This window comes from Ambystoma mexicanum, chromosome 9, assembly GCF_040938575.1.
Source record: "Ambystoma mexicanum isolate Mex_15411 chromosome 9, UKY_AmexF1_1, whole genome shotgun sequence".
NCBI lineage: Eukaryota > Metazoa > Chordata > Amphibia > Caudata > Ambystomatidae > Ambystoma > Ambystoma mexicanum.
Window position 1 is genome coordinate 430,143,357 of NC_090931.1, and position 21,494 is coordinate 430,164,850.

The 21,494-nt window shown below is 43.0% G+C and overlaps 1 protein-coding gene across 1 annotated transcript in view; it reads right to left on the reverse strand.

The window, feature by feature from the left end:
• The window catches only part of LOC138488129 (complement factor B-like), a 1,604,240-nt gene that overhangs the window by 1,375,398 nt on the left and 207,348 nt on the right, over positions 1-21,494 (reverse strand). The window contains exon 3 of the mRNA XM_069614892.1: positions 14,404-14,589. Within this exon, the coding sequence (XP_069470993.1) occupies positions 14,404-14,589 (186 nt within the window). The remainder of the gene's footprint in view (positions 1-14,403; positions 14,590-21,494) is intronic.

Genomic DNA, 21,494 nt, shown 5'->3' on the forward strand with positions numbered 1-21,494 from the left:
CCCAATACAAGAGTTTGTCGTCCTTGGCTTAGTAGGGCAGGGGTGAGAAATGTGGATTTACAGAACATTTTAAACAACATTAGTAAGGAACAATTACAGAGTAAGAGGTGTTTTGATGTCTGGAAACCTGTGAAAGAGACCTGTGAAAGAGAGGAAGTATGTAGTGGGTGATGAAGTATGTATTAACTGCCTCAATGGAGGAAAGAAGGTGTGTGAGTTGGTCAGAACCGATCAGAGTGATAAACGTGCTGCATGGTGCTGTCAGAACTTCTGATGGTAAAGTTTGGAACAAAAATAGAGTGTGTTGCAGTCAGGTCCACCAAGGGAAAGGGAAAAATAAAATGGAGTTTAGAACTGCATCTAGCAGTAAAGATACAGGTCGACCAAGAAGAGAATGTTGCAAGCCATCTTACTAGAGGGAATATTTTTTATTTTTTATTATTTATTTATATGGTTAATAAAATCAACCTTTCAAATATCAAGAGATATCACAATATCAAAACACTACTACTAGAGGGAATATGTTCTGTCACCACCACTGAGGGGACTGAGGAGATATTGGGACAACCAGGTTTGAGGATTACCACCTGTAGTCTATTGCCGTCACCATGTTTTCTTTGACGTCATTCCAATTGTTAATAACTCCATTTGTAAAGAGGGTGTGTCAGTGTATATAGTTAACTTTGTCTATCTCAAAGTCATGTGAATGAATGAAATTCTGTTATGGGACAAATCTGTAAAGAAGGGATACAGCAGACAGCAGAAATGGTGTCCCATTTACAGACAAACTCCTTATTTTCTTTGCATAGAGTGGGACGTAAAGGGATAGGTAAGCCACTTGAAATTCTCTGCACGTTAATAGTGTTTGGCCAATGTAACTGTGTGCAATTTCCTATAAATTTCTCTGTGAATTAGTCACTCTAGTAACTTAGTTGAATTGGCTGGGTCACTGGTAGTTTTTGAGATGCCTGTGTCTCTGGTGATATTCAGGATGGTGTCTGTCTCCTGTGTGGTGAAACCTAGTGTTTCTGCTTTCCTATCTGTGATATTAGCAATGTTGTTATATAACATGTTAGTATGTCAAGTGTGCCTCTACTAGAAAGTGCAAGAGTAAACAATGGAGAAGACCTCTGGTAGTGGGCACCACTCTGAAACATCATCCTAATTTCAAAAAAGATTTTCTTGAAGGACTCTGCCACATGTGATAGTCACAACGTGATTTACAGCATTAAGTGATCATGCGGCAAGTACTGTGTCAGACAATCTACCAGGAAAGTTAAATTGAGGTGGAATGAACATCGCTCAAACTTTCTGTCAAAGAACTTCAAGTCTGCCATCACCTGACATTTCATTGAATGTGGTAATCAAGTGTCACAGATGAAGTTCCAGGTACTTGAGGTGGTTTCCTCTAGACCTGGGCAATGCAAGATCACCAAACTTCTTGACCAAAGGAAACCTTTTGGATAGACCGTCTGAACTCTCTATCTCCAAACGGTATAAACGAGGAATGCAACTTTGCTTGTTATATTTAATTGTTACTTACACATCAAGCTCTCTACTTGATTTATATATTCAGCAGGCTTTTCATTTGTGAATTTGTGATTATCTATGACAGGACAGACCCCTCTGTCCTCTTCGTTTCTCTAACCTAACATTTCTTTTTCACATGTTTACACCTTTCATTTCATTTACCTTTTTCTCTTTTCATCTTTACTTTAAGCATAGTAGTAGAGTCATAACTTTTCTTGTCCAATTTGAGTCAAATATCATACGTTAATTACTGTTCTGTGTATTTCTTCACCGTTATATATTTTGGCAATATTATTTTTTCTAGTCATTTTTATTCTTTTTTTTTTTTTTTATTGTAAAACTACAGTTTAATACATGTATCAAACTTTTGTTACAAGAGTTTCCCACTTTGGCTATTATACACCAAGTAAAACTAAGTTGACATTGTCGTTTCCACTTCTTTTATTTCTTTATCCTTTTTCCTCACGCATGATGAGGTCTTGTCTCGTGTCCTCAGGTTTGATCTGTGGTCAGGATTGCGTCTAGGAAGTTTATTATACTGCATGTGAGTTTGATGTTTTGCCCGGCCGCAACTGTTTCCCACCACTCATCTGCGTCATATAAAATGGGTTTGTAAGAGTGTAGGTGTAGTTCTCGGGTAGTGGTAAGCTCTGTACAGGATGTTATTAGATGTTTTAGTGATTCCACTTCTCCAGAGTTACAAAACCTGCATTTATCTGAGGGAGTGACTTTAGATCGACGTTGGTATAATGATTCTCTGTTGTTCAGAACATCTGGTCTGAATTTCAGGAATTGATTCCTGTGGTAACGAGATGGACACGTTGTAAGATACTTCGGGGGGGGTGTAGTTTCAGCATACTCGTCAAGTCTGGGAGAGTGGCTTTCCGAGTTACACGAAGCTCGTAAGTTGATATCCAGTCCCAGATTTCGAGTTTTTTCTTTGCGTGCTGAGGTCGGTTGATCAGCTCATTTATAGAGATGTTAGCGGCTTCCATGATGGTTTTTATTTTACGCTTCCATGTTTGAAGTATGTTTGATTGTGAATATTCTGACTCCTTTGCAAAAATTCTATATGCTGGAATTTGTGAACCAAGTAGTGTTTTCCTCATGAATGATAGGGATTGCCATATTATTGTCATGTAGAGAGAGTTCTGCGTCAATTCGTATCTCAGAGCTATAGTTGAAATATGTTTTGGAAGACTCAGAGCTCGTCTCCAGAACTTCCCTTCGAGCTGTTGCCACAGGGAATGCTCGATGTTCCAGCCTGTCGCCCCGCCAAAAGTTATGGTTGGAATAAATTTCTGCAGGTAGAATGTTAGTAGTGGGGCTATTGAAAATTTTCCAAAGTCTTTATTGATTTTGGCTCCTTGGCGACCTAGTTTATCTGCTCTTTCTAGAAGATCGCTTGTCCATGCAGATTCATAGATGGAATTGTTAACCAGGATGCCCAGGTATCTAATAGATGATACAATGTTTAATTCTGCTTTTTCAATTACCCATTTAAAGTTATCTTTTCTCGATACATTTTTTCCAATACACATGATCTTTGTTTTGTCTGTGTTTAGTTGCAGGTCGTTGGCCTCTAAGTACTTGTTCAAACTAAGTAGTAGGTGTTGTAGGCCAATCTGAGTTAGGTCGATCAACACGATGTCGTCGGCATATACGAGGCATTTAATGGAGGTTCCGTTTATTCTTGGAGAGAAACAGTGGACAGTTTCAAGCCAGTGCGGTAAATCAGAGATGAAAAGTTTGAATAATTCAGCAGCAAGGGGGCAACCTTGCTTGACCCCTTTATGCGTGGGGATCGGCTCTGTGAGTGTACTTTGAGAGTTCACCTTCACTTGTATTGTTGTATTAGTGTGCAACGCTATAAGGGGGTCAAGAAGTTGTGCTGGGCAGTTCCACCCTCGTAATTTAGACCAAAGTTTGCCGCGGTTTATTGCGTCAAACGCTTGTCTGAGGTCGACAAATGCAAAAAAGATTTTTTTTTTCGCTTTTAGGGCTTCTAGTTTTAAGATGGATAACAGGGTGAGATTTACATCAACACCGACTTGTTCGACGAAACCTGTTTGTCGACAGTCTGTTTGTTTTTCTTTGGCAGCCCAAGCCGTCAGTTTCAAGCGGAGGAACGATCCGAATATTTTCCCCATCGTGTCCAGCAGGGCAATAGGCCGGTAATTCGAAGGTTCGTCACGACTTCCTTTCTTATAGATTGGTACCACTATGGCCTTGGCCCAAGATGCAGGCGTTTTTCTAGACTTTGAGATTTGTCGAAATAGAGTTTCCATAAATTTGGCCCAATGATGTTTATGTTTTTTTAGTGTAATGTTGGAGATGTGATCAGGTCCGGCTGCACTTGAGTTCTTTAGGTTTCCAATTGCTATTGCCAGGTCTTCCTGTGAGGGTGTTATTTCCCAGGCTTTGGAGGAGGCAAAGAAGAAGTCTTGGGTGTCTTGGAGCGGCTGTTCATATGCTTTTGTGAAATAGTCGACCCACTTCGCGCTAGGAATTTCATTTGACATATTTGGGTTGGTTTTTGTTATTCCTTTATTTAGTATGGCCCATATGTCACGAGAATTTTTGGTGATTATTAATTTTAACATAATTTCAGCTCTGTCTTGTTCAATGATCGCAGAGTGAGATTTAAGCCAGTTTCTGTAGGCTTGGCGGCGCGTTTTTATCTCCTTTTGTATGTCGTTTTGATCGTGTTTGGACTTTATCAGCCGTATGTCTTTTCTTAATGATTTTTTTGCTGCAACTATTTTATTGCTGTAGAGGTGTTTTGTAGTGTTGCCATAGAATCTTAAGTTTGAGTGTTTTGGCAGGAATGCGGCCAGCAGGGGAACATATTCAACGTCATTAGACTCATCAAGGTCGGAGACTAGTTTCATGATTTTCGGGCCGTTGGTTTTAAGCCGGTTTCCAGCAGCGTTTATCGACAGAGGTATTTCATAAGTCTCAGACAAAAGGGGGGTCTCGTGATGTAATAATAAACATAGCATGTCGTGGTCACTAGCGGACTTCGGGATTACCTCGAGTGATTCCACCCTTTCGAATATGTTTCGAGAGGCCCAAATATAGTCCAGGGTTTTCCTGCATTGGAGTCGCTTCCAGGTTGTGTTGCAGGGTTGGTCGCCCTTTGTGTTTCCGTTGACCATCTGACAGTTTCGTGAGGCAAGTGCTCGAGACCACAACTTGCCTCGTTCAGAGACTTCGGCTTCAGGTATAGGGTTGTTCTCCATGTTGTGAGGATTGAATTGAAACCAGCTGCAGTTCAAGTCGCCGCATATAATTACCGATAGGTCAGTAAGATTAAGGAAGGCATCGTCAATTAGAGTTGTGACTGAAACAATAAAGTTTGTGGTGGAGATCTTTGCTGGGTTCCAATAACTGTTGATTACAAGTAAATGACTGTGGGTCTTTGGGATTTTCGTGTCACATCGGATAATCGTTCCTTGCACAAAAGGATTCGGATTTATTGTAACAATTGGGGTCATCCAGTTATAGATTTTAACCAGAGTTAGTAGGCCTGAGAAAGGGCGGCCTTTGGAGTTTTTTTTTCGCGGGGTTCAAAAAAACACTGAATCCGTCTTTAGATGGTGCTTCGCGAAGCCATGTTTCTTGGAGGCAGATCATGAAGACCTCGTCTGAAGGTTCTACAAAATCATTGAACAGGTGCGTAAAGCTACGGGTATTCCAGGAGATCAGACAGAGCTGTGTCTGTGTTGCTCATTGTCAGTGGTTTTGGTCGTCTCTTCTGCTGACTTCTTGTCTGCTCCCATCGATTCTTGTTTTGAGAACCAGCTCTTGTCGAGATCTAGATGGAAGTGATAATGATTTCCGTAAGGACGTTCGACTGATGTTTCTTTCAGGTTTATTTACGTTGTGCTTCCTGGTCGGGTTTTGGTTTTGATTTGTCAGATCTGGTTCCAAGGAAATGTCAAACCCAAACACTAGTAACTCTTCAGCAGCTTGCAGTAAGATGTTTTTTGCAGTACAAGAGGTTAAATGTAGTAGCACTTGATCGGTGGATTTTTCAGTTGCATATTCAACAATTTTGATGTCGTCTGTCTTTATGGACCGAAGTTGAGGAACACAGGTAAACAGTTTTAGAACGTTAGTTCTATTTAAGTTTAATTCGTGTTCGTCAGATAAGATGTTTTGAAGTCGGAGTTTCCATGAGGTTGCTGCAAGTTTTGACATGTCGCCATGTGCTCTAGAACGAAAGTGTGAATCGATTTTTCTCTGGTTTGTTGTTAGCTTTGGATTTAGTCTTGAGCTGACAAAAGCAGGCAAGGTCTTTTCAGCATTTGTAAAATCCTTTTTTGGAGTGTCACAAGGACGTCGATTGTGCGGTTTTTCATTCGCTGAAGTTTGTTTTGATGCCAGGTTGTTAGCAACTTTTGCTGGCGAGGCTTCGTAAGAGGAGAAGTTGTTTATTTCACTTCCAGTTAAATATGTAGAGAGATCGCATAGGTCTACGGAAGATTCATTTGCCGAGCGGACCGGGCTCTCAATAATCGAGTCTATGCGTCGGCGTTTTGCTGTTTGTTTAGGCATGACTTTGTTCTGATCTTTTGGCCAGGCAGGTACTTGGGTTTGTAAAGAGTTCGGTTGTTGATGAACATTTTTACGTTCAAACAAACCAGTTTTTTTTGGAGTGGTCAGAGTTCTTATAAATTTTTTTACAGTATGACGTGTATTTTTTTTTTGTTGGGATTCCTTTTGACCACCTTCAGAACGTTTCTGTTTGTCTGTAGTTGAGCCTTTCTTAGTTGGATTCGCTATGGCAATTGTTTTAGCAGGAGCGCTAAAAATGTTAAATGAGGAAGGTCGGAAGCTCACTGAAGCAAGTGAATCCTCAGAGTTTGCTACAAGATTCGTCAGGGGAGAGGCATTTTTTCCTAGAGGGTTTGTATGACAAGTGAGTCTTGGTTGATCGCTCTGTTGCTCATGAGCAGGTTGCGCCAATTGGGTTGGAGCAACGGCAGAGATGTCAGGTTTTGAAAGGGCGTTTGCATTAGTTGTCTCAAGGATTAGCACGTCGGGCTGGTGTCCGGTATCCTTTAAGACCGAAGGGGAACATTTTGAACACGATGGTGTTGCATGCAAAGTGGAGTTCGAGTTGACGTTTTTCCTCATCCATTATACTGCATCTAGCAGGCCTTCTGTAAGTGTGTCGTTTTGGCAGTGGTGTCTGGCGGCCAAATCACCAAGCCGCTCTTGCCATCTTGTTGTCTGGTCAGCATTTTTTTCCATTTGCGTTTGGAGAAAGCCTGTAAAGCGATCGAATTTGTCTAACTGTTTGACCAGAGTCTGAATCATAGCACCTTGGTCAGATATTTGGCCTTGTAGAGTTTCATATAGTTTGGTAAAGGGCGCCAAAGCAACAGCAGAAGCTGCAAGGACGTTGTTATGGATTTGCATGATGACTTCAGATAGGGTGCTTGCTTGCAAGGTGTTTGCTAAGGAGGCGTCTTGTTCGTTTGAAGATGAAGTGGAACAATCCAGATGAAACTTCGAATTAATGGGTGACAGGGTTCGAGGTAAGGTAGACTGTAAAGTTTCGCCATGGGAAGACTTGTTCGTGGCAGATGGAGTGCTTGCTTGGGCAGTTTGTTGATCTTGTAATGGTACCAGTTGTTGAAAGTTTGACTTTAATTCTGCAATTCGTTGTAGGCGTCTTGCTCTAGCAAGCGTGCTACACTCCAAGCTGGATGGCTTGTGTATTGTTACTGGTAAAGACGAGGTTGGGTGAAGTCCGTTCAGAGGTCTCAGCGTTTCTTGATCTTCAGGGGCTTGGCATGCATAGCTACTACAGTTTCCTTGACCTGGGTGCTCTAATGAGTGTTTAGCAGACATCGCTGCCAAGTTGGGTGAGGGCAAAGAGATTAAAAGGCTAGATGCAGGTCTTGAGGGGTCTAGAGTTTGAGGGGGGTTTTTTGTTGAGACCGTTGTTGAAGATTTCTCCTGTGTAGATAGAGCTGTTGGATTCATAGCGTGTGTGCAAGATGAAGAGCGTGGCGCTGCCTCATCATTTAGCAGATTTAGAAGTTCGTCGTCGCTCACCATGAAGTGCTGCCGGGGTTGGGAAGCTGGTGCGTCAGGCGCTGTTGGAGCTAGATGATTCGAGGGGTCACAAATCGTGTCCGAGATTGAGTGTGCTATGGCCGAAGCTAAGCTCAGCGTAGAGTGTGCTGTCACGACAAGAGGAGCACTGTCAGGCTGAGCTGCCGTATCTTCGCCCCTGTTGTTGGTTGGTTGAGAAGGCAGCAAAGTGACAACAGGGACGGAAGGAGAGGTAGCTGGCACGGGAACTTCTAGAACATCGTTACTAGTGGCGTTAAGAGAATCTTGACTCAGTGAGTGGACTAGTTGCCCGTGCCCTTCCTGATGAATTTGCTTCACAAGTAGGTTTACTGCAGTGACAGTGGCTAAATTGGTATTTAAGATGTGGTCTTTGGGACAGGAGCGCCTGGGAGGTCGATCTTCGATTGTGCATTCGTGTCTCAAAGCTTTATGACATGTGTTAGGTAGTTGACAGACAGAGGGCTGCTCTGAATGGGCCTCGGATAGCGCAGCTGGTAGAGTAAGAGATGCGAGCAAGACTCGGCCAGCAGATTTGCTTACCTTTGTGCTGGCTGTTGATTTCATCCCTGTCCATGGATTGAGCATGCGACGATGTTGGAGAGTTTTCTTTCTCGTCTGGGGTCCTTCTGCTGTTAGCGTCATTTGGTGGTAAATGGTGTCCGAACTAAAATTGGTCCTTTGAGGCGCTGGAGCGTCAGAGCGGGTCCCGGTGCAAGTAGGACTCGCCGCGGGCTGGGATCAAAGAGGCAACGCCTCCGCAGTCTCCCGCCCACTTACACGCCACCAGCGTACAACAGCCGTATAACAGCCAGTGGGCTTATTTCCACCGGGCTTACAGCCACAAGGGTGGTAGCCTCCGGCCTTTCAAGTTGCACCAAGTCACGTGATGTAGGACACGCCTCCTCCAGGAAGCGTGTAGGGAGTCCGTGGGTGTAAGAGCCTCAGGCGGCTCGTATTGCACGTAGGAACGAGTAGAAATGAGGGCTAAAAGGCTGCTGCTGCACAGGTCACAGGCACGAGAGTGTTTCCACAGATAGACTCTCACACTGAGCGGGCGGCAGCCTCCGGCCTTTCAAGTTGCACCAAGTCACGTGATGTAGGACACGCCTCCTCCAGGAAGCGTGTAGGGAGTCCGTGGGTGTAAGAGCCTCAGGCGGCTCGTATTGCACGTACGAACGAGTAGAAATGAGGGCTAAAAGGCTGCTGCTGCACAGGTCACAGGCACGAGAGTGTTTCCACAGATAGACTCTCACCATTATTTCTTAATGTCACATTCTTTTTAACTTTACGGCATGGCCAGCAGGCGTGCTTACCGGCGGTTCCCCCTCAGGTCTGCGGTCTGCCGGCCATGCCATCACTTACCATTCATGCATTCTTTATTTTTAATCTATCATATTCATTCCCACATTTCAAGATGGCTTTGTGCCGTGAGGCGGACATCTTTACATGCTTAGTCACTCCATCGGTTATATATTACCCATTGGTCTAGATAGACGTTTCTTCCTACACTGTCTGTCCCTACTGAAATCTTTGCATCCTTTTGGTGAGTAAGGCACTGGCTTTCTAATTCATCATACCATTTTTGGAATACAGGATTAAGTTGCTCATTTATTTACTGCAGTCCCTTACATATTATCACATTACAGGACAGTCCAGTTGGGCTATTTCTTTAACATGCCAGTTACCAACATTACCTTATTGTGATACATAGGAATGTGCCTTTTTGATCATTCATGATCATTATATGTATTTGTTTTGTTCTTTTTGGAATGTGCTGCGCTACAAATCTTGTTTACTTTCCGTATGCACTTCATTTTTTATTTTCAGAACGGATATGGACCAAAGTTAGACATAACCAGACAAGTAGAACGTTTTACTCTAATATTTAGTAGATATCCAACAATGCCATGTGTTTTTGTTACTTATTATAGAAATTATTTTCTGTTGTTGTTTTGTTTTTTCATAGTTCTTGGTCCCTGAGGAAGGACATCAGTCCGAAATGCATCGGACCTTCAGACTTGCCTTTGTCTCCACAATAAACTGTTTTCCATAATTACCATTGAACTTTGAACCCCTTTTTCAACAAACCTCACACCCAAAGATGTGTAGTACTTCACTTTATCATCTGGAAATGTAAACCTTTGAATCTATAGTGCTTATGCTTGAGGTCCTTCCAATTTCGTTGGTCACCTAACCAAGATACCTGTTGCGTTTACTTGTCTTGTCCACCTTTGCAAGAGGGACAACTTTTGGCTACAGCACCACATGCCCACAAGTATCTTTCCAACTAATCATATTCTTCAAGTCTCAGAGTGGTGCCCACTACCATCGGTCTTCTCCACTTTGATAGGTTGCACTTATCACTGTGATATATGGTAATTGTGATAATTTGCCACTGTGATATTTTGTCCCTGTGACAATTTACCACTGTGATATTATGGAAACTATACCATTTGGATAACATGCCACTGTAATGTTTTCCCATTGTGATAAATGGTGACTGTAAGACTTTGCCATTCTGATAACCCAATATCCTTTGCCATTTGATAGCTTTCCACTCCAATATTTTTGCCATTCTGATAATTGGTATTTTGTTTTTATAACAGCCCACTTTTACAACGTGTCCTTTTTGATAACCTGCCAGTGTGAAACTCTGCCATTTTTGATTACTCGTGACTGTGATATTTCCCAACGTTGATATCTACCACTAGGAGACTGACATTTAGATAACGTGTCACTGAGTTAGTTCACCAATTTCATAAAACACCACTTAGACAATTCACTACTTTGATGCTGTGATATTTTGCCACTAAGATAATTGATAGATGGAAGACTTTTGCAAATTGTTCATAACATTCTACTGTGATAATTGCTATGCCAAATATTTTGTCACAAAGAGACCCTGCCATTTAACAGCCTGCCACTGTAATATCCAACCATTTGAATAATTGGCCACTGAGATATTATGCCACTGTAATATTTTTCTATAGGATAACTTTGCCACTGTGATCCACTCTAATAATCTGCCACAGTTACTTTACTTTCCCTTTTGCTAACTTGCCAATGAGATATTACGCTATTTTGATAAACTTGCCACTGTCATAATTCATTATTTTGACTCATTACCACTGGCTTAATTTTTTCACTGAGATAATTTTGCCAATGGGATAATTTTCCACTGCTAAACCATGCTACTGGAATACTTTGATTCAGGGATACTTTACCACTGTTATACCTGGCACTGGAATGCTATGCCACTGCAATATCTACCCATCTGAATAACTTGTCATTAAGTTATCTTACGGCCACTGGAATATTCTGCCACTGTGTTACTTCCCCATTTTAACAACTAGCAACAGTAACATCTGTCCACCATGATAATCTGCCACTGGGATATTTCTAGCCACTGGGATACTCTCCCATCTGAATCACCTCCCTCTGTGATAACTCACCACTCTGATAATCTGCCACTGGGATACCTTGCTAATGGGACTTTTTCCCATCTAGAGTGAAATATGCGGATAACTAAAAAGAAAAGCAAAAGACACACAAAGACCAACAAGATACAGGCGGCACGCCTGCACCAAATCGCCCCGGAAGCCAATCACACAAACCAAATCGAAATGCCTCAATCACAGAAAGATCACTGGAGGCGAATTACCCATAATGGAACTAGCACCAGCGAAGAAAGCTAAACAACGCACCAACTACATTTTGGACAAAACCCCTTCAAAGAAGAGAGCCCTTTTGTGCTGTCACTACCTAAATCGCTCTATATCTCACAATACATATCCACCTACAAACCCTGACACCAGGCCATCCAAAACAAAATAATCTTAACCACACAGGAAGAGAAGAAGCGAACACCACCAATGGACTGAATAGGGATCAAAGAACTAGAAAAGAACCAACATTCCTGAACACACTGGTAGTCACCAGAGACGGGTGAGACAACAGAATTCCAAACTACAAACCTACAAGCACCCTCGAAAATGACACTGACCCTATGTGCAACCTATTCAAGCCCTTCAATGAAGAACCAGAAGCAAGAATGACTTACACCCCAGCCCCCACACCAAAGTCAATCACTGGATTAAAAGACAGGAGGAACCAATGTCCAAATACGTCACCAACACAACTCCCAAAGGACAAACAAACCCCGAAAACCAAAAATAATCACAGTGATCTAGCACTGGAACATCAAGCCAACACAGTAATAAAGAACTGCTTTTTTCACCTAGCTATTATCAAGCAGATATAATGCTTTCTCACTTTTCCACAAAGAACAATTGCCATAATTTCTCTCATCATGTCAAGAATACACTACACCAACAGTATCTTCCCTGGAATGCCGGACCACCTCACCAAAAAACTGCAACGGTTCAAGAACACAGCAGCAAGACTCTTCCTGAGACTCAGCAACAGAGAACACATCACACCACCACTAAGATCCTTACACTGGCTACCAGTCGGGAAAAGTATCTATTTGAAAACACTTTGCATTGTTCACAGAGCAGTTCATGGCCCAGGAGCAGAAATCTTGAAAGAAAAAAAAACTCCATCTACAGATCAAAACAACCCTGAAATCTAGCAATGATATACTTAAATCCAAACAATATTTGAAAATGAAATATGGTGGATCAGCCTTTTCAAAAATCCCAACAAAGCTCTGGAACTCACTCCCCAAAGGAATGCGCACAATAAAGGAACACCTGACCTTCAGGAAAGCACTAAAAACATGGCTCTTTGAGTTGCCGTCCTGTCTCACTAAACCATGACCCAAAGTCAAAGAGAAGCATGCAGCTTTAATGTAAAGTGGTACAGCATGAAGTGCTCAGGAGTCAGGTGATTCAAGCGGATTGCCCTACCAGTGAAAGAGCGACCTAAAATTGTTAACCATTGCACAGTGGGTTTCAGTTTACTTAGCAAACAACCTGTGCAACAGTGATTTAACCTTATACCCTGCCACAAGGATCACACCCTTCTCCTCAATTAAGCCTATGTAAACTCTCCATACACCTGCAAACACACCCACCAAATTAACCACCCACACACAGCAACCACAACACCCCAAACCCACAATGATATCAAACTGAAAATCTCCACACCTCCTGCAATAACTCACACACTCGCAAAACAACCAATACACCTGTACACCACTGGCACACAAGGCCTCCCATACACATACAGTTCAAGTGCCTGCACACCCACTGACCCATACCACCTAGATGCAAACCCACACACAGTGACTGGTTTTTCCGAAATGCAACTGCCAACACAACAGTGAAAGCACTTGTGGTTTCACCATCTCCTGCCACTAACAAACCAACCCCTTCCACTTTTAGTTCAGATCCTCCTGGAGACCATGCAAATATCAGCGGTGCCAGGGGTGGACTGGCCTATACGGAACTCTGGAGATTTCCCGGTGGGCCTCTGCAACCTGGGGCTCTTTTCTGTGGCATTTACAAATTTTCTCATAGGAAAAGCATTGGGCTTGCTGAAAATGTGTAATTTGGGGCCACTTTGAACTTTATTTCCAGGGCCTCTTTTGGTCCCCAGTAATTATTTCCAGTGCCTCTTTTAGTTCCCAGTGCAGCTCTGAGCGGTGCACAGTATAAATCCCATTAACATAACATGTACATTTCGCAGAGCGCTGTTACACCACACCATTTTGCGCTACACATTTTGTATGCCTAAACAAAAATCCATTTAAAAAACTTTTTTTAAAAAGAGTTTAGGTTAAGGTACCAGCACTCACTATGTACACCACTACAAACGACCACCTATCACTACAAATTCAACCATATAACTAACTACAAACACTCACTCTAGACCCCTGCAAATCTAGCTTTAATACTCACTTCAAGTACTAGGAAGGTTACATTAATGCCATAAGTTAAGCAGAGATCGAAATAAAGATTTGGATAAGCAGGAGCTAACAGTAGCTCCTGGGTATCCAGCATTAACCAGTGACCAGTACTAGCGCTGGAGAACCAGGAGCTAGTGCATAGCTTACTGCAAACTTCCACATTAGATGTAAACATATTATTTTTCCATTATGTATGTCCCCTTATACTTTAATTGTCATATAGATGTGTTCTGATGTTTATTTATAGATTGTCCGATACCCCCGTTAAATTCACATAGGTGTGTTTGTTCAACATCATTTGGCCTGGGGAGCCAGAAGTATCTCCTGGTAGCTCTTGGTGTCAAGCTAACTAGGCCCTTCAAGGCTATATAACCAGGAGCTAAATAGCGGCCAGCTCCCCTCAATTTCGAACTCTGGTTAAGTGAGTGATACATTTGTTTTTAGAGGCATTAGGTGCTTATAGTTATATTTTCATGTTTCACTTTACAGCGGTGTGTACCGAGTGTTTTAAGTTATAGATGTATGGCTACATTTATAGTGGCATTCAGTAATTTTTAGCACAATGTAGTGAATGTGTGTGTGTACCTTAACGGTGTTGCTTCCAAGGTTTGTAAACTACTTTTTTAAAAAATATTAACCTTCATTTTTTAACACGTTTTTAATTGTTTATATGGACACACACACTCGCACCAAAATTATTGCAATACCAAACTTTCAACAATTAAATAAAACAAGCAATTTGGTGATACAGCATATAAACCAGAGGCATGCCTCTCAGCACCCCGCCACTCTTCCTGTGGACACACCACACATTCGCATTGCAAAACGCAAAGAACTAAATTAAAGTGTCATCCATGCTTACAAACATTATAAAAAGACAACCCTGCCTCGTGACATATTATGCCAGCACTTACCGTGATTTTGGCAGGTGGCCTGTTCTCCGCTCCATTTCCCGTTGGGCAAGCAAGTCCTGATAGGCGAGCCCAGCAGCTGGAACCCGGCGTAGCATTCAAACGAAATTGTGGTGCTCACGCTATAAACGGGCTGTCGGGGATGGAAAAATCCATGTTCAAAGTTGGAGGGTCCGAGGCAGGTCACCGCTACAAATAGGTTAAAAAAAAAGGTGCATCTATGAGTGACAGGAATCTGCAGCTCGTTGTCACACTCACCAGGTCTGCGTGCATGTTGGAAAATGATTTCAGGACTACAAACAAGACTTGCATGGTATGGATCGGACTTAAAAGAATCACTCTCTGCCTATGATATGTTTTTCTGTTTATTAGTGTTAATCATCTTTCATTCTTGTTCTGTAAAATATTCTTCTTCAACAAGCTACAATCAAGTGGCTAACATAACTGTACTGGAATTAGCTTCAACATCACAGGCATCCCTTCCTTTGCAGAAACGAACCTCCTTTTCAGATCCAGCCTTAAGACTCACCTTTACCTCCTCATCTTCTGTACCGCTTTTTGTGGGATCCAAGTCTCGGGAGACGCTGAGCTGCGGCTCTCGCGAGACCTGAACTGAGCTGCACAGGTGAGAGCCGGCATGCCGCCGTTCTCAGCGCAAGGCTATGCAAGAGGCGCGTCAAGCACGACGCTTCTCAGGACTTCCCCACTTCCATCCCTGTGGGGCTTTAATTAATGAACAGTTTGATGGACAATTATATGTAGAGGTGAATAAAGACGTCAACCTCACCACATCCTGGCGTGTTCTTCCAGGCCACAACACTTTTTTTTTATATTACCACCGTTTTGCCTTCTGTTCTTGCTCTCGTTCTTCCTACGCCCCGTTTCTTCTACACCTGCCAATTGTTTTACCAGCTCTCACTGGACATTTTCAAACGACATTTTCCATTGTGCATGCGTGAGGCGTGCCTGAGGTTTCCACAAACAACCAATAAACACATAAGAACCCCTTAACTAAAGTTGTCTCCGACAGTTTGAAGGAAGCACAACAGAGGGTCAGATCAGCACTCCGGCAAGAATGTTCAGCTGACCGCGGATACACTTAAGAAAGTCCCCCTCCCACATATTATTCCAATAGGGGAGTGTCAGGGAAAACGAAAGCAGAAAAGGAACATTTACATACATGCCAACATTCTGTGACCAAAAATCTTTAGGAATCTTAAAGTTTCAAAAATAGTAACTAGCATAATGATGATATGGTATCCCTACAAAATATCCCCACCAAAAATATTGCCATACATATGGACGTTTGTCTCGCCATAGGCGATATTTTTGGTGAGGATATTTTGTTGCGGGGGTGTCCCCCGCACATTTTAAAATAATTGCAGGGGTTGCAGGGGTGTCCCCCCGCAGGCTCCATGGGTCAATATTGACGCAAAAATATGGCGCTATTTTTGTATCGCGATATTTTTGTGGGGATATTAACACATGGAGCCGATGATATCCCATGAAATGACCTGAAGTGACATATGGCCTTGAAGAGATCACAGGAAAAGACTGCTTGGTGTGGCCTATACAAAATTCCTCTCACCCATCATTAGAAAGAAATGTACCAAATAAGTGAGCTGTGAGCAGTATGACCAGCTTTTTCCTCATTACTCATTAACACATATAGGAGATGAGACAACTGTCTGTGAAAAGGCTTCCCTCAGTGATTTACCTCTGCTCTCGTCAGAAGGCGACGGCCCACTGTTCATGCATTCACAGAGCGCCATGTCCAAAATAGAATTATTAAGTGGACTGGGAGGTGCCTTCCCAGGAGACACCCATGAGGTACACCGGCCACCACCTCCAAACATGTGGGACCTCCCAGCTTGGGATGTCAACAGGTTTTCTAGCCTCCTCAATCCCCAAGCATTGGCATTGTAATGAAGTAGCAGAATTCTGTACCGACTGGGAGCTTTTCACACGGTCTGACTGAATGATGGAAAGCACCATCCATTTCACAACAAGAAATAAGTTCTCTAAATAATATGAGCGACCAATTATGGGCAAAAAACTACATCCAATTGCAGCAAAATAGAGGTCAATTCATTAAGCATGCCAGAGAATGTACCTCGTCGGAGCTCAAGTCTCCGCCCCCAGGAGCAAGATCGCGAAGAAGAGGAACCCAGATTAATCGAACCATTAAGTGGCAATCCTTCTTGTACACCTGTCGAGCTAAACTCTAGCCGTGTTGTCCAGAACACTCCGGTAAAACACAGAAGACATAGTGAAATTTTGATGGATACCCAAAGACCTTCTCCAACAAAAAAACAAGATCTGACGACGATCATGTCAGCTTTAACCATAGCCCTTGCACCATTCTGCAAATTATACGAATCACTAAATGACGTGTCTAAGGACAACACGGCCATTCTATGCAGATTGCAATCCAAGATGGATTTCCTGGAAGGTTTCATTACTGCGTCTGAAGAAAGGCATAACAAGAGATGGGAAGAACAGGAAAGGACCCATCTAAACCTAGTAAAGAATCAACCAGCAAGACAAGGGCCGGAAATGTTGGTAAAAATACTAAAAGAAACTGCCTCACAAACAATGCCAATACCTGACGCAGGTCAGCCTGAACTAACTCGCAGCAATTGCCCCTATATACACTTAAACGAAGTACGAGAAATTAAAACACTGAACAAACAGACAAAGGCAACCACAAAGAAAAAGGCGGGCCTGCAGCCCTCCAACGTGACTGCGAATGGCAACCGACCTACCGTCAAAACAGACCCAGCCTACGTAAACACACGGAGGACGACAGAAGCTGAGAGAACAAAACCACCTAGTAGCCTCGCAAACATAAACCACAATGCCATCGAGAATCTGGTCTCATGTGTACAATCCCCAAAATCTCCTAGAACCATAGATGAATTTGTTAGATCGAGCCCTCTAATGGATCTCTCGGTATACGAAGATCCGGAAGGCAATGATGCCGAAAACAAGAGTCATGAGCCTCATAAAAGTGACCTGGTGTGTCCGCCGACAGCAATCCCTGATGGGAAAACTGACGCAAAAAGCAGAGGGGACCAAACGGAGGGGGCCACCGCCTTGAAGCGCTCGAAGTTATCCTGGTCCGAGACACCAAAGCTCCAAAACAAACCTTCTAATGGAGATACCGATGCTTCCCCTCGACCATCACCAAAAGACGAACTTAGGTCAAACCCAACTCCCCGTAATCTGGAGAGCTCAGGAAATGGAAAAAAATTCCAAAAGAGAAGTCAGAGTGTTCAAAATAGAACAGACCTCAAGTCAATTGAAATTCATGATTCTGAATAGGAAAACGGTTCTTCATACCCTGCGCAAGATCAGATGCCTTGATCATCTGAAATCGGATGACTTTCCATTAATCGAACCATATCATCGTGAACAAAAAGCAAAGAGCTATATACATATCTACATCTCCTCATTAAAAGCGATGCCAGAAGCGGCATACCTGGAATTAAGGAAAGCTGGTTTTACCTTAACAGAAATAAAGACGGCACGGTACGAAAAGACAAATGATGGCAGATTGAGTGAACAAGTCAGGATACGCCCCCAAGGAGTTAGCTGGACCAATCGTTATAACAGGAAATTAGTAAAAGACAATGACGGTAAACAGAGTCGTTGGACTAGTGGAGAGAGAAGTTATGCCCCGTACGCACGTCCCAGAAGCGAGTCGCGCTCCGGTCGGAAAACGGTACGCCACGATGCAGATGTGCGATGCTACTTGGAAACAAAACGACCCACTAATGAACGCCAGGAAGACAGAAACATCACGAAAACAAACTACGAGAAGAAGGACGGCGAAGACAACCGGCAAAAAGGCTTATGGTCGTGGCTAAAAAGTTCGCTCAAAAGGCATAATGAGACATAGCAATTAGAAAGCAGCCATCGGCAGATCTTAACCGCACCTAACGATACCAACTCAAAGAACTTGCCCAATCTGATCTCGATGGCTTCATGGAACACCAGAGGGCATTCTCACCTGGCAAACCCGGACAACCTAAACCTGGGGGCATACGATATAGTATGCCTCCAAGAGCACTGGCTGATGGAGAAACCACTGCTCGACGGTTTTGAAATAGCGTTCTCCCCTGCGTCAAAAGGCATCCTGGGTCGTCCGTCCTCTGGCCTGTTAATTGCAGTAAAAGCCAGATCAGGAATCTCCTTAAAGAAAACACTGAAGACGTCGCGAGATATCTTAGCCATACAAACTGAATGGGAAGAAGCGAGTGATCATTCAAACTCAACTGCAAGAGAAAACTTGGTACTTATCACGGTCTACTGGAACCCGGCGAAAAGTTCCACTGAAGACTTTTGCAATCAAGTTGCTAATACAATTGACGACATCATATCAGATGCTCCAGATTCCCACATAATATTATGTGGCGATCTAAACGCAAACTGCAACGACGAGCTTGAACATCTGGTCTCATCGCCCAAAACTCCAGCCGAAAAAAGAGGACGCTCATGGCTGTCACTGATGAAATCGCGTAATTTTCACGACGTTTCGAGGCTCAACTCCTGGAAGATCGGCACCCCCACCTGGGAACGGGGTAAATCCAGTGCTAACATCGATTATTTCTTTGTGTCACATAGTCTGGTGGATCGCATTGTAGACTATTCAGTGGTCCAGACTAAAGAGAGCGACCACAACCTACTGGAAATCAAATGCAAGACACAAAGTTCGAAAAACGATCATTATTCTTACCAAATTGCATCCAACAATCAACAAACACGTGTCCATCTGACAAAGATAAATCTGGAAAGAATAACTAACAAATACACAATGCGCTTTGGGAGCAAAGAAACCTCGAATCAAAATCCAGATTACTTGCCATTCCTTCTGCAACACCACAAGCTAAAATCAGGAACCAGCCTACAAAAGAAAATAAATCTTCACGTATTTGACGCAAAGGTTGCAGAAAAGAAAAGACTACTAAGAAAGCTGAAGAGGCAAGCAAAAAATGAAAACTCGCCAAACACCTGGAACAGATGGAGGAAGGAAACTAACATATACAAAGCATGGCTAAGATCCCACCGACACTAAATGTTCCAAAGAGATGCCGAAGAAATGCTCCAGGTCCTAGGCTCAAAAAAGTCTGGAGACTTTTGGGCTCTCATCAGAAAATCTGATAATAAAATACCCTTGCACATGGCCAACACAGTGTCCGAAATCCGGTGGGTCAACCATTTCGGAAACCTGTTCGAAACTTCGGCCCATATCCTGCCAGACCAAAACAGGAGCACTTCGCAGACCTGGATTAACCTATCCTCCAAAGATGATATAAAGGAGATCATTCTCAAATTGAAAAAATCAAGAGCACCAGGACCTGACGGCCTTTCCAATACTGATCTTAAACAAAACCCTGAGCAATCTTGATTAGCGCTATTTTCACTCAATGCGCCAGGACAAGGACCATCCCGCCCTCATGGACCAACGCGGTGGTCGTCCCGATTTTTAAACGAGGGAACAGAGAAGATCCAGAAAACTATCGACCAATTGCTCTTCTGGACATAATTGGAAAGATATTTGCCTCCTTGCTCCTGAGTCACTTCAGGAATTGGGCAAATCAATCACCGGCGTATGACCCCTTCCAACTGGGTTTCTTAAAAGGGGGGAGCACGTCTGCCAATATTCTTCTTCTCAACATCTTAAAAGCTAGGGTCAAACAGGGCGCACCAACTCTCTTTTTGGCCTTCGTGGATCTGTCCCAGGCTTTTGACAGAGTCGACAGGCAAAAGCTCTGGGACAAACTGGAAAAATGGCATTGCCCTCCCGAAATACTGGACCCAGTGGTGGCTCTTCACACCAACACCAAACTAAGAATCCGACTAAATAATCAAGGCCTTCTGTCAAGAGAGATATCCGTAGAGAGAGGGGTCAAACAAGGCTGCCCGATGGCCCCCCAATTATTCATCACCTTTTTAGGAGACATGAACGATACAGAAGCTGGCATTAAGATGGCACCACCGAAGCTGGGTAACGAGCACATATCACGTCTCATGTATGCCGACGATCTAATTCTATTAGATCAAACTCAGATCGGACTTCAACGCCAACTATCCAACTTGGCTCTGTACATGGGAGAGAACAACATGAAAATCAACAAAGAGAAATCAAAAATCGTGATAATTGGAAAAGGTGGAAAAAAGATCAATCCACATTTCACATGGACTATGGACTCAATTCCTATTGAGGTGGTTACCAGCATTAAGTACCTAGGGGTACACATCGACCGTTCAGCTAGGGAGGCCACGATGCAACAAGCCCTGTGGGACAAAGCGCGCAACCTCGCAGCCCAAATGAAAACAGTTAACAACAGATTTGGTAAATTCTCACTTAAACCAGCGATTGAATTTTACAAAGGAAAAGTGGTGCCTACACTCACATACGGTATGGGAGCAACCTTGACCATACCAAACAGCATCTGGCGCAGATTAGAAAGTCTGATTTGGAAATCCGTTTTAGGACTACCAAATTCCACCTCGATGGATCTCATCAGACGAGACTTGGGCCTACAGTCGTTAGAAACAACGGTGATGCTACACGCTCTCACTCTCTTCAGAAATACCTTAATACCAGACAGTCCATTAATTTACAAAATCGTAGCTGATGAAATCGCAAAGCAGCGAACAATGAACTTAAATGCATGGTCAGAAAACTTAAAAGGAAAGCTATCAGATATTGCATGCTCAGTCGAAGATCTTAAGCATAATCCGGAAAGAGTAAAAAGAAAGTTAAAGGAACTTGACTGGATCCTGACCCTATCGAAAGCTCAATCAAACAAACTGACCATGAATCTTCCACCTACCTTTAACAGACTCAATGTACCTATACCATACTGTTCTAAGTTTCCAAGCCAACAGCTAAGAAAATTCTTCATGCGAGCTCGTTTCAACCTCCTGCTGACGAGAGAAATTTTAGCAATCAGATCCAGTCCAACTGACATTATCTGTCGCCTTTGCCACAATTCCACTACGACAGAATCAATCAAACATCTCTTACTTAGATGTCCTAATGTGAGAAAAATTCGAGCCACCTATCTGTCGACACTAGTCTCCGA